Source organism: Rhea pennata, chromosome 12 (genome assembly GCF_028389875.1).
Source record: "Rhea pennata isolate bPtePen1 chromosome 12, bPtePen1.pri, whole genome shotgun sequence".
NCBI lineage: Eukaryota > Metazoa > Chordata > Aves > Rheiformes > Rheidae > Rhea > Rhea pennata.
In genome coordinates, this window is record NC_084674.1 from 867,109 (window position 1) to 880,268 (window position 13,160).

At 49.2% G+C, this 13,160-nt stretch overlaps 1 protein-coding gene across 3 annotated transcripts in view; it reads left to right on the forward strand.

The window, feature by feature from the left end:
- The window catches only part of SRGAP3 (SLIT-ROBO Rho GTPase activating protein 3), a 137,383-nt gene that overhangs the window by 108,181 nt on the left and 16,042 nt on the right, over positions 1–13,160 (forward strand). The window contains exons 10-16 of one of the 3 annotated variants that reach the window (XR_009959661.1): positions 1,352–1,436; positions 3,973–4,000; positions 7,314–7,416; positions 8,779–8,809; positions 9,420–9,480; positions 10,421–10,498; positions 12,041–12,117. Coding sequence is in view for 2 of the 3 variants with exons in the window: in XM_062585316.1 (XP_062441300.1) it covers positions 1,352–1,436; positions 3,973–4,000; positions 7,314–7,416; positions 9,420–9,480; positions 10,421–10,498; positions 12,041–12,175 (490 nt within the window). In the remaining variant the exon portion in view is untranslated. Of the gene's footprint in view, positions 1–1,351; positions 1,437–3,972; positions 4,001–7,313; positions 7,417–8,778; positions 8,810–9,419; positions 9,481–10,420; positions 10,499–12,040; positions 12,176–13,160 lie in introns of those variants that run through there. The other 2 variants (XM_062585316.1, XM_062585317.1) reach the window with 2 other exon arrangements.

Below are 13,160 nucleotides of genomic sequence, written 5' to 3' on the forward strand. Positions count from 1 at the left end.
AGGGCAAAGTCCCAGTTTGAATGCTCATTAGTGAAGAGCAAGAACCAATCCAGTTTCTCTCAGTATTTCTCTCTTGATTTTTGGAATTGGAATGCATTTCTCAGTGACATGGCGATACATAGGGAATTGCAGTCTTTTTTGCTATTATTTTAGAAGGAACAACTGTAGAAACCAGTTATGACCCAAAACTTAAATCAGTAGGAGTAGCTGACAGCTGGGGAGCAGAGTCCAGCTGGGCTTGAAGCGTGTCACCATTTGGTGGCAGTTCCTGAAGGACCTTACTATTCTGAACCATCGGTCAAACCTTCTTCTGACCTACACAGATAAAATCTACCCTTGGCTCCAGGGATGAATTCAACAGTCATTTGCACCTCGCGTAGGGTATTGCAGGAAGCTGCATAACACATTTCTGTTGTGTGCATGACTGAGGAGATGGAGGTGGGTGCATGTCCCCTGCAGCCCTGGGCTGATAATTGTGTGCAGATCTTTAGGTTTTCTGTTAAAATATTTGAAATATAAGCAGTAAGACATCAGTTCAGCAGAACTACCCCTTGTTTAAACATGGTTAATTGGGAAAATAGGCTAAAGTTAGTAGCATGTTATGGTATTTATACATGCATAGAAAAGTTTCTAATTTCTCTATAACAGTGTTGTTACTCCAGTTCAGGAAGAAGAAAACAGGAGGGAAAGGAAGCATTGCAGTTTTGATTCTGTGCTGTGTTGGCTTTTTTTTAATGGTTTTTGCAAGTGTTTGTGATCAAGTTCAGACTTTCTTTTTCTACCTGTCTTCCTTACGTCTTCCTTCCTTCCTTCCTTCCATCTACTTCCTTACTCCTTGAGTGTTACTTGAGCAAATCTCACAATAAAAGGAGAAGTTACGCTGCACAGTTGCTGTCATTCAGTACCTAAAGCATCTGCTCACCTGAGCCGGGAAGATCTCACGCGCTGGGAATTCTCCTGCTTCCTCGCTTGTTTGCACAGAGGCCGAGTGCCTGTGAGCAGAAGGAAAACCAAAACCTCTGTGCTGTGCAGGCCGTTCCCAGAAGCCCGAGGAAAGCAGCCTTTCTTTGGGCTCTTTCCTCTGGAGCCCCTTGCGTTCCCAGGTGCACGGTGCAAGGCCAAGGGACTGGGCTATAAGACCGACGGGGCTGGCGCGCGACCGGGAGAAGTGCGCAGGCGGCCCGGCCCGGCCCGGCCCGGCTCGGCTTGGCTGGGCTGCTGCAGTCGGGTTATCGGCGTCTGCCGGCCTCTCTCGCCCCGCGCCCCTCTGGCAGCCCCCCGGGCAGAATGTACTTCAACTGCAAACTATTTTTGCAAGAGTCCTAACTTCGTTTTTTATTTTTAATTCCAGAAATTTAAGGAGTACTTGAATGGCAGTAACCTTATCACCAAGCTCCAGGCTAAACACGACTTACTGAAGCAGACCCTGGGAGAAGGTGAGTCGCGGGGTTAGGTCCAGGGAGAAACCTCTCCTCACACAAGGCAGTTTGAAACCAGGCCTTTGGCTTTGAATCTTACCTGCTGTTTTTGTTTTCCTGAGTGAGACTGATCGTTGCTGTGGTTGCCTTAGAATACTAAATTTGACCAGTGACACAAAAAATCATTATTTCCCTGGCTCGTTGTTCTTTTCCACCTTTCTGTGTGGGGGGAGTATATTGGTTTGAAACTTACGCTCTGAAACTTATACTTTGATTTTGAATCTTACACTGTCTGCACAAGTGCTGTACAAGTGCTGTACTACCTCTCCCGCAGCAAAGAGGTTCCCACCTGCTCCTACGCCCTTGTCTTTTCCCTGTCCCTCGCCCTTCTTCCCAGCTCAGTGCAGCCCTGAACAGATACCTTTTCTTGCCATTGATGCTGTGCTTCTGTGCTAATTTGTTATCTTTCTAATTTAAGAAGCCCTTTGTCCCCTGGCCATAGGCTGCTGTCCCTGTCCAGATTTATATAAGACTTGCTCTAAAGTGATCCTTGTTTTTAGAATTAACTTTTTTATAGTAAGCTTTTATTATCCCAGATAATTTCACAAGTTTGGTTTAGAGCAAGGCACATGAAGAGCAGGCTTGACACACCCAAGAGGGCAGTGACTTCTGAGGGAGTCAGGAGCACAGGGCTCAAGTGGGGACTTCTTCAGTGAGATCCATCACTGGCGGTTGTGGTGTGCAACCACAGCCCCAGAGAGAGGTTTTTAGCTCTTTCAAAGAGTTTCAAAAAATTACATTATTGTCAGTGTGAAACATTGGAGTTAAAATCCTGACTGTCCAAAAGGAGAGAGTGTATTTAAATTAAAATACCTATATCTATATTTTAAAGATAAACACTCTGTCATCTGTTTTAACAATAAAAAAAACTTGACTCCTCATCTCAAAGTAAAAAAAAAAAAGTTTTTGTTAGCTATTATGCCAAAAATATTTCTCTGCCAATTTATTTAGCCTTAAAATCCACCTTCTGCTGAGATCCTGTGACATGTTCCATTTAGTGAACACTGAACAATGTCTAAAGGAAAAAATGTAATATAAGGAAAGCTGCAAGGGCCTCATTAATGTATTTCTTTTCCCAGACGTTTCAGTACGCCGTATAGCTACCTCAGCCCTGGCAAGGGCAGGTGAATAGCAACCTCTTTACGTCCCAACAGAGGCAGTGCGGGTATGGGCCGCGCTAGTGCGGTCCGTTATTGCATGCTGCCCGGCGGATCTCCCGGCGGCGGTTTCTGAATTCAGGCTTTGGCGTACACAGGGTGGATGAAGCACGTGATTAGCACAGGTTGGAGCTGTCTGAGCTCTTGCCAAGATCACAGATGTTAATGCAGGCAGCAGGTCTCTATAACGGAGACAGCGCAAAGACTCTTCTGTAGATCAGTGCAAAAGGTGATTCATCTCCTGAAGAGACTGTTCTTCTACAGAAAAGCGCCGTGGCCATACTGAGGAGGGAAAGTGCAGCGTCAGTCACGTTAATGCGTTGAGAGTTGTGCGAAAGTAGCCAGGGAACATTTTAACATGAAAACCTTCAGAATTTTCTTCCAGGTCATGGGATTATACTGCTATGTAGATGTTCAGCAAATATTTAGCCCAAAATGTAGAAGGCTGTGTTTCAGCATGAACTGAGTCTCGTTAGAATGAAGTCTGGATTTGCAGAATGTTTGCTGTGGAATTATTTGCTTTTTCAGTGCAGAACTGGCTGCAAGCTTGGTTTCTACAGGTGCCAAGGGAGAGCAGGAAGGAAGAATGTGTAGCCAAATGGTTCCTTTTATGTGCCTTAAAAAAAGGAAGAATAGATCAGCTTTCCTGGCCTTGGCAAAAAGGCACAAACAGCATCCTTTTTTTTTTCTGTGGACTGACAAATACTTTTAAAAATGAATGGATCTTATCATTGCCATTTATATAAATCCAAGCACTAAAAATAGGTGAAGGGAATGAGAATACTGACAGCCAGAGTAGAGTCTGCCTGATCATGCTTCGATGGACTGTTACCTTGTAGGAAAAGCTAAGGAACTGAATACTCCATTTATTCAGATGCTATTAGTGGTCCTCCATGAGGCAGTTCGATAATCTCAGCTTCCTCCCCAGGGGCTTTAGTCCTTATCAGACTACCCCTTTCCAATTTGAATTTGGCCAATCTCCAGCTAGTGTAAACGAGCACTTATTGCAGAGGACCTGCAGTGCATCTGTTTTTTTTACAAGATGGGCTTCATATTGCAAATAAGCCTTTAATGCCAGTGGGAATCGAAGCACTTCCCCCCTCTTGTGACCGAGCCTTGGACTTCTAAGATGCAAGCAGTGAGCTTGCTTAACAACTGGCTTTCCAACTTCTGTCGCCTGCCAGAGCTTCAGGCACTTTCAATTTGTCTTTTACCACAAACAATTTAACTTATTGCTTAAAGAAACAGAAGTATATGTGAGTGCATATGTGTTTAAGTCATTTTCTGGTAACTGATGAGGAGACATGATAGAAACTTATGTTTGTTTTTCTTTCTAGGTGAAAGGGCTGAATGTGGAACAACCAGGTGAGACATTTCTTCAATTTCCTCTGCTTTTGGGAAGGGTCTTTGGCAAAAGGAGGGTGGCTGTGGGAAAGGTAGTTGCTTTGTTATCAGCTGATACAGCTGGGAGAGGTTAGGATTTAGCTATCTTCCAGCTGCCTTGTGCTGGGAAGCTGGAGGCAAAGCCAAACTCCTGCTTCCCAACTGCATTGTTTTAAGTGGATTAATTAGAAAGATGACAAGCAGGCTCTTGTTTTTGCTGCAGTGCAATTTCTAGCTGACTAGCTCTGAAGAGCCTGGCAGTGCTGTGTCAGCACGGTGCATTGCAGTGCCCTGATAGACACAGCTGAGGCTGAGTTGTGTTCAGACAACACAAGCACGTCTGCCTGCTCCCTGCCATCCCAGTTCATTTAAGGACTTTGATATGCCACCTAAAAGCCTCTCCCAGCTTTGGCTGCTTTGCCTAGGAGCATGGAGAGTGCTTGTATTCCTGGGTTTTATCCCTCTACAAGCAGGAGTTGGTGTGAGGGGTGAACGTAGCAGGGAGGAACCTTTGATCTGTGCCCAGCGCGTGGAGCATTTGCGCAGAGCACTAGTGCCTTGCTGTGATCGTGTTGGTTTCATGATGGTAAGATATGGGCCCACAAAGCCTCTAAACGTATCTCCAGAACTTGTAGCAGCTCTGCATTATCTTTTTACAACCCTATTTTAGTGCTTAATGAATTTGCAGTACCAGCAAGCACACCCCATTGCACGCTGGAAACGCTGAAGCAGATGGCGACGCCTGGGCTGCCTTGCCAGGCAGGAAAAGAGGCGGCGTTGGCAGAGGGCGTAAGGCAGCAGGGCGCCTTGGTCTGCTGCCTCCCGGCTCGAGGCGAGCTGCAAAGGCCCCGGCCGCGTTCTGCTCAGGCACCGCCGCCGCGATGTCCCCAGGGACTTGCTCATAGCTGTGCTGGAGGAGGCATCTGCTTGCCTGACCAGCGCGCACCCTCGCTGCCCGTTGGCTTCTCTGAGACCCATGCTCTCAGGTTCTCTTCAGATCACCAGCATCTCCTGCCCCCTAATCACTACCTTTCCCAGGTGATCTTTGAAAAGCCCATCTGCAGCCAGCTGCCATACAGCATTCTCTAAGGTCTGAAATGCCCCAGATATGTTTGCATTTACGTGGCAATTGAGGGGTTGCAGATCAGGCTGTAAGCTGAGCTCTGATCCTTTAGGTGAACCAGGCAGGGTTATCTTCTGAACTGACTCAGGAAAGGACACCAGAACAACTAGGCAAAACTGTACTGAGAGTTTGGTGCTGGGTTCTTTCTTTGTCAGGAGCGGGTGCCGCTGGGCTGGTGGTATTGCAGGCCAGGATAATCAAGGGAGTGAATAACAGCCTCCTACATGCGGGATGATAGCACCGCTCCCTGCTCTTCTGTTTGCTTTTGTTTCAGCATTTGCTTTTACTTCACAGAGGAAAACAAACAGGGGAAATCATTTTGTGCGCAGCAGCACTGTAAGTGTTGTCAGAACAACCTTCCTGCCAGCAGGTTGGAGACGGAGCGCCCCGGCCTCGCTGCTCCAGGCATCGTGCAGCGAGGGGGAATTGCACAGCAGCAAACATCCCTGGCTTTCTCTGGGCTGCAGCACGTGGCTGCTCAGCTGAGGGTCAGATGGACGCTTCCCTGGACAGCTGTCTCCTGCTCCTCAGCTGAAATGGTTGTAAGCTGTAAGAGAGTAAAGTCAAATTATTTCTTTTAATTAAAGGCACTGCCCTAAGGTACCAGTGGATCACAGCTATCACCTTTACAGCGTAGGCTTTTGTAAAATGTATGTGTCCATTCAGCTCAGCTCTGTGAGAACTTTTGCGTGAAGGCTCCTAGCAGTGATTTTATCCGTGGCCATGATCTCTCCTCCTCTTCAGGCCTTGATACAGCCAGAGGTACAGGACAGATTAGAACTTGGTTGTAGAATTTACTATTTATACTATTTTTCTCCCTCTTACAGATCTAGATATTTGATCCTTCATCTCTAAATGTCAGAAGAAGGAACTGAAGTGTGATTAATGTTAGTGATAAGTGGCTTTCCAAAATCCTGGCCACCGCACTAAAATAAGCCACACATTTCCATGGCCTCATTTGCAGAAGCAAGGGGCATCTGTAACCCTTGCTGAAGTCGTGAGAGTCTTCAAGATCTGTTGCCTGCTGCTGTTGAGGTCCCTCGGTCCCTAGCTAGCAGGGGTAGGGTGATGTGGGTGCCTGCCCTGTGTGCTTCTGCAGAGCTGCTGGTGGCCTCTGTGCTGCACGCCTTGCCTTAAATTGTGTGTGTTGGCTGCCTCACTTTCTGTTGGGTTTTCTTTTTATCTTTTTTGGTGTTGGAATCCTGGATCCTTCTTGCTGTTCAAGAGTGGGATGAGAACCATTTAGGAATGAGTAGGATTTTCCCTGTGTTTTCCTGAGGCTAACTGTGGCTTGTTTTGGTTCTGTCAAGGAATCGGTTGAACTCTTTAGCTGTTCTGGGCGCTTGTTCAGGATGGCAGAGTGCTGAGCTGGTGTTAGCAGCAGGCAGATGTTGACATCCCTGCTAAGCACCAGCGCCCGTCACTTTGCTTCTAAAATGCATCCCTGGCACTAGCGCAAACAGTGCGCAGCGTGCGATGCGCGGCGTCTCGGAGAGGGAGCGGGAGGTCTGCAGACCGTGCGTGCCGCACGCGGTCGCGACCAGCTGCGTTCGGCAGCATCGTTGTTCTCCGGCTCGAATGGAGCAAGAAGAAAATTCCTGGTCACGGTTCGTGCGCTAAGCGTGGCTGTTGGCGCGCTTACCGCGGCGTCCGGTCTGATCGCTGGGGCGGCCGCCCTCCCCGGCGAGGGCTGGGGCTCTGCGGGACGCCCGCAGCAGCAGCCGGGCGGGTTGCCGTAGGTGGCTGTAGCTGAGGCTAGCGACTGTCTGACAGCGAGTACTGCGGGGGGAAGGGGATGGGGAGTAACGGGCCCGTTGGCTTGTTGCTGTTGAATGTTTCTACTGTCAGGATTCATTTGGATTCACAGTTCCTGCGGAGTCTTGACGCTGAACTCGAGCGCGGCACTTGCAGCGAGCAGCTCCGGCGCTGCTGGGAGCTGGCGCTGCGCGAGCTCGGAGCGGGTCGGCCCTGGCGCGAGCCGGGGCGGCGAGGAGGGACGCGGCCCCGGAGGAGCCCGCGCGCAGGGCGTGCTCGGAGCCGAGCGTCTAGTCCTCGCAGAGGGGCTTTCCGTTTGATTTATGTTTTATTTTCGGTCATAACCTTTGAGATCTCGCCCTGTCATTGCATTTATGTTGGTGTTTTGTTGATTTCTTTTGTTCCGTTTTCTCCCAGGCCCCCATGTCTTCCCCCTAAACCACAGAAAATGAGGAGACCTAGGCCTCTCTCAGTCTATAATCATAAACTCTTTAACGGCAATATGGAAACGTTCATTAAGGTACTTGCTGACTAACAGTGAGAGTTTATGAACGCTGCAAATGCAATGGTGGCTTGTCTGTCCTGACTGCGGGCGCTTCCCTTCCTCGGAGGCGGCGCGGCCGGTCCCCGCTCCGGAGGGACCGGCTCCGCAGAGCCCTGCGGAAAGGAAAGCGTGCTCGTCTGCTCCCTGAAAACCCATAAAACTGAAAATCGACCCCGCCGGCTCGCCTTGGAGCCATCCGCGGCGGTGCACCGACGTCCTCCAGCACACCCGAGTAGTGGCAGTGCTGGAGAGCTGCCCTGCCCGCCCTCCGCAGAGGGGACTGGTTTGTGCGGGAGACGAGGACCCTCCGTCGTCCCGGAGGCGGCGAGCCTCTCCTGAGAGCAAGGCAAAGGAGAACGAGATGCAGGTAGCACGTCTCCGCTGAGGCCCGAGCCAGCAGTCCGTCCTCGCGCCGCAGAACGCCTGGTCGGATGCTCGGCTCCGGCCCGGCGCCCTGGCCCCGGAGCTCGCGGGCCGTCCGCGTTCCCCGCGCTTGCCCTCCGGCGCCGGAGCGGAGCGATGCCCAGGAGGCCTCCTCCCAGCCGGCCCTGGCCGCTGCTCTTTGGTGACGGGCAGCATCAGCTTTGGTGAAAGTCAGCCAGAGTATTTTCTTTGCCTAAATTAGGATGAACTTGGAATAATTCAGATGATCTGGAAGGGCCTTCGGCCATGTTAATCCCAGGAAATTGCCCAGAAGGAGAGTAATGGTGAGACTTGGGCATGGGGTTCGTCCCAAAGGACGCGGGAGCTGCCTGGCTCCGCACCCTCCGGAGCCCGCGCTCCCTTGTGGCGGGCTGCTGGAAGGGCTCGCGGAGAAAGCGGCGCCGCTCCAGGTGCTCTGGCTCTAAGCCTGCACTGAAGAAAGCTCTGATGAAAATGCTGCAAGGAGAAGCAGTGAGGAAATGTTGGATTAGGTAAATAGTAGGCATAGTCCGGCTCCAGTTTGTTCTCCTACGCTCTCCTAGCGCAACCACGAGCCCCAAAGCAGCGTTTGTAATCGGCGCGCTGTCACAAGCCGTGAATGGGCCAGACGGCCAAAGCCACTGGTCTCCTTAATGCCTGTAATTACTGCTTTCTTAAACTCATTTTTAAAAAGCTGGTGACTGCGCGGAGCGCAGCGGGTGCGGTGTGGCGGAGGAGGCGCCCGCGGGCTCCCTCTGCCCGTCCCTGGGCCCTGGCCAGCGGTGCAGGGGGAGCCGGGGAGCCCGCAGCCGTCCCTGCTAAGCTGCCATTGCATTTGAGCGTTCATGGCCTCCGAGATCTACTTACCTTTAACTGAACTTATCCTTGCTTAATCTTTTCTTTCTCTCCTGCTCTGCTGCTTTTTTGTGTTCTCAGAGGAAGAAGGAATGCGCGAACGAGAAATCAGGTATTTACTAGAAGCCCGTCTCTGGGACGAACCGGGGAGATGGCACTGTCCCCGCTGGAAAGCACCAACAACCGGGCGAAGCCCCAGAGCACTATAAGCGTCCGCTTGGGACGTCAAACACATCTGCAAATTCTCCCTCCTTGGGGGGCTGGAGAGAAGCGGCCTCGCGGCAGCGGCCGGCGCTGCCCGCGGGGCCGGGCGCGAGCGGTCCGCTCGCCCGCCGCTCTGCCCCGTCCCGGCAGCGCCTGGCTTCGGGCGACGCAGCCGCGAGCCCCGTAGCGGGAGGCTTGCTTCGTCCGGGCCTGGCCTCGGCTCGCAGTTACGCCGTTGGGAGGGAGCAGCCGAGACGCCGCTGCAGCAGCCCCTGTCTCGGCCCGATAACCGGGGGCAGAGCTGAAGCGCCCGGTGCAGAGCTTTCCTGTGAATACCTGACTGCACCAGTGTGTCCAGCGCCCTTTGGCTGTCTGTGTAGCGCCTCCTTTTCTTGCCTGTCCTCTCACTAAACTCCGTGGCACTGATCTTCAAATCTAAGTTTTTGCAATCTTTAATACGTTTCCAGTATGGTGTTATCAACAAACCAGTAAGATTTTTACTTTTTTTCTTTCTTAAGGATTCAGGACAGGCTATTCCGCTTGTAGTAGAAAGCTGCATTCGTTACATCAATTTGTATGGTAAGTGAATTTGGTCATGTCAGTAGAAACTTTCTGCTAAAGAAGTTCAGTACTTGCAGTTAGCAGTGAAATATCATAGAAATGCCCTCAGTCCTGGCTGCATGGCATCAGATTATGATTATAATAGCATCAACTATGATGGAATATTGGATGAGTGACAAATATTTAGGTCCTGTTAGTACTTATTCAGGTTGAATCGTTTGCTTAGGCCCCAGGCCAATAGGCGCTCTTCCAGCTCTTTGATCTAGGGCGCCCTGATTGGAGATTATGGGTAGAAATGAATTTTGTGTACTGTATACTGCTCCATTCTTCTCCCTTGCACTCATCGAGGAGAACTTACTAGTGCCTATAGCTACAACTGAAAACCCTCTCAAAGGACATGCCGCACGAGATGCTTCAAGGTGGCTGTGCTGCGCTCCCTGCCAGCCACCGCCTCCAAGCCACGTGTTCGTGTCGCCCTGTTCAGATGTCATCTGCTTCTTCTTCAGAAATCAGTTGTTTTTTCCCCTCTGCAGCATTGGTTGAGAGGGAGCCTCCGGGGCTCTTTTTTGCCCTGAATTTTGACGCTCAAGGGCGGGGAGGCTTTGCATCAGCCCTGTGGTTGGGTTCCTCTAGTGCTGCATTGACCAATGTGGAAAATCATTATAGGACTTTGATCCATAACTTATTTCTGTCCAAAGACCTTCCTGTTCATGAAGCGTGAGCTCTGTGGAGCACAAGCAATTAGTTTTCTGAGCCTTTCTTTTCAGATGCATGTGCTTTTAGTTTCCACTGTTTTCTACCAAAAAGTAGTGTATTGTGTTGAGTGTCAAACATTAAATCTCCTCAGATTGCAGTAAAACTAAACAATTGACTTATTAAGGCTTGGAGTTGTTTCCAACACAGATGTACAGATTTTTTTTTTTTTTAGAAAAAAAAGAAAAATTTTTTTCTTTTCCAGGCCTTCAGCAACAGGGTATTTTTAGAGTTCCTGGCTCTCAGGTTGAAGTCAATGACATCAAGAATTCATTTGAAAGAGGTATGTTGCCTTGGTATGTAGACAATGGCTAGGACAGCAATTTCTGACCCTTTCCTCCTGTGTATCTGGGGAGCAGAGACTGTTGGTGGGAATTTCAGTGTGTGCTGGGTGCAGCTATGGTTCGTTAGACATTTTGCATATCCCATGCTAACGGCCTATCTGTGACAAGGAACTAGGAAGTTTTCTCCTCCTCTAGATGCTGAGCATTGTGCCTCCAGCAACAGTGAAGAGTAGCCACTTAAGAATATCAAAACAGGGATAGAGATCTTTTCCACAATCACTAATTAAGAGCATGAAAGCCTCAGATGAGAGCCATAAGATAGTCTAAGGATCCATTTTCAAGGAGCTTTTATCAATTCTCAGGACAGTAAGAGACTAATAGGAAAGGTCAGAGCATTATTTCTGTGCTTTTGATGGTGTGATGGTATTCGTGTGGAATGATTACACTCACTCTACTACCTAGTGGAGTGCAGTAATCACATGGAGGATGCATGAATTTTGCCACCTTCCTGTAGCTGTTTGTCAAGGAAGAAGCAGCGTTAACATGTATATGGAACAAACACCTGAAGATCCACCTGAAAATAAGGAAAAACTTCTTCCCTGTGAGAGTGACAGAGCACTGGAACAGGTTGCCCAGAGAGGTTGTGGAGTCTCCTTCTCTGGATCTTCAAGGCCTGGCTGGATGCAACCCTGTCTAACAGGCTCTAGGTGACCCTGCTGAGCAGGGAGGTTGGACTAGATGATCTCCAGAGGTCCCTTCCAACCTCAACCATTCCATGATTCTGTGATGTAGTGACCGTGTTGGTTGTGAAGTTGCTAATGATTTTGCTGAGAAAACATCATCAAGGGTGTAAGGCTGGCAGGATGGGGCAGAGCAGTCATGCTTTCACTGAGTGAAGCTGAAGCTCTGAAAGAGACAGTCCAAATGAGGATAATAGCCTTTTTGTGGCATTAGTCTTAGAACAGCATTGGAAGGGTCTGGGTGAAGGTGGCCAGGACAACAAAGGAGGTTATAATTGGATTTTCAAAGATCAGAGGATTTGCTCATCCAGTTTAAGAGGAATCAGTATCCAATCCCTTAGGTGTTTTGAAAGCTTTTACAGGTTTAAGCCAATGCAATCCAATCCAGAACCCTTTTGTCTGTTCCAGGGGCATAACAGCATCCTCCAGCCAACCCTGTCTTTTCAGGCTATCACCTACCAATGTTTAGATCTGCTCAGAGATCTTAGCTGCTGCCTAAAATGCAGAAATGAAATGGTCTGGATACTTTGAAGAACTGATTAATAACATCTTCATCTTCAGGAAAGGTTTAAAATCTCCATGATAAACTGTGTGCGCATGGTCTCAGCATGATGCTGTGTAACAGGGTACCTTATTAAACTATTCTCTTGCTGAGAAAATGTGTGGCATTACCATTCCACACATGGGAAGGGTTTCTGAGCTGTAGGAAATTCTGGTTTTTCATTGTGAGTTAGGGAGAAGGACTTAATGTGTTAATCCAACTTGACAATAATGCTGGAAATAAAACTCTTCTCTGGGCAGGTGAAGATCCCCTTGCTGATGATCAAAATGAACGTGACATTAACTCAGTGGCTGGAGTCTTGAAGCTGTATTTCCGAGGACTGGAAAACCCTCTCTTTCCTAAGGAAAGGTTTCAAGATTTGATATCTACTATAAGTAAGTACATGTGGTGGGTATTCTTAGCAAATAAGGGTGGGACAGGAGAAGCATTAAAGAGGGTGCAGATAAATCCAAACTTTGCAGGCAGCAGCTTATGCTGTAAGAAGAGCTATAGGGCTGCAGTGGAGGTTGTTAGGAAAGGACGTTAAGGGTGTACGTTGTCAGGGATAAGAAGCAGCTGTAGGTACGGAAGAGGTAAAACATCTTACTGTGACTGCTTGTAACATCTTGGCATCCTGAGTGTCGCTGAAGAGTCATCTTCGAGCTTAGACTCGTGGGCTGCGCATACAGCAAGCTTGCATGCATGTTTGGTGGCTGCGTGAGGGGATGCTGGTTCCTTGCAGCTGGTGGGTAACTATCTTGCCTGTCAGGCATCTCTACGCATCGTGGCTATTCCTGTGTACACTTATCAAATGTCATGGCAGCACAGCTTCTGGGACCCAAAGGGGTGTTGCTGCCGTAACTCCCTGTCTTCCACGGGGCATGAAGTTGTGGTCAGTAACTCTTAGCTATTCAAAAAGCTTCTCTGAACCATGAACTGTCTGCAAGACTGGGTTCAACCACACTGAATCCGCCTTTCTCACAGTTCTTGCTGTTTGAATTTCCTGTCGTAAACAAAACCAGGAAGTGCCTTGTGACGTGCGTACAGGTGGAGGCTGGGGCTTTTTAGCTGTGGAAGGCCTGGGGTCGCTTCCAGGGGAAGAGCCTGGTTGTTTCCTGCTCTGTTTCAGATTCTCCTCCCAGCTCTCCTTAGTCCTCAGCAATTGAAGAAACAGATGTCCCAGCTAGGGTTTATTTCTCAGTGCCTTGTAGTGATGGCATATTTATTGGCAAGTCATGGAAAAAGGCAGAATGAATTTGATGCTCGTGGAGTGTGTGGCACCCTTTGGCTTATGGATGACTGTTTTACAAGAGAGGTGTCCAGCGTGCATTGCTTTGTGGTTCCAGAGCGTGAAAGCGTGTTCCTCTGTGTGAGAGCTTC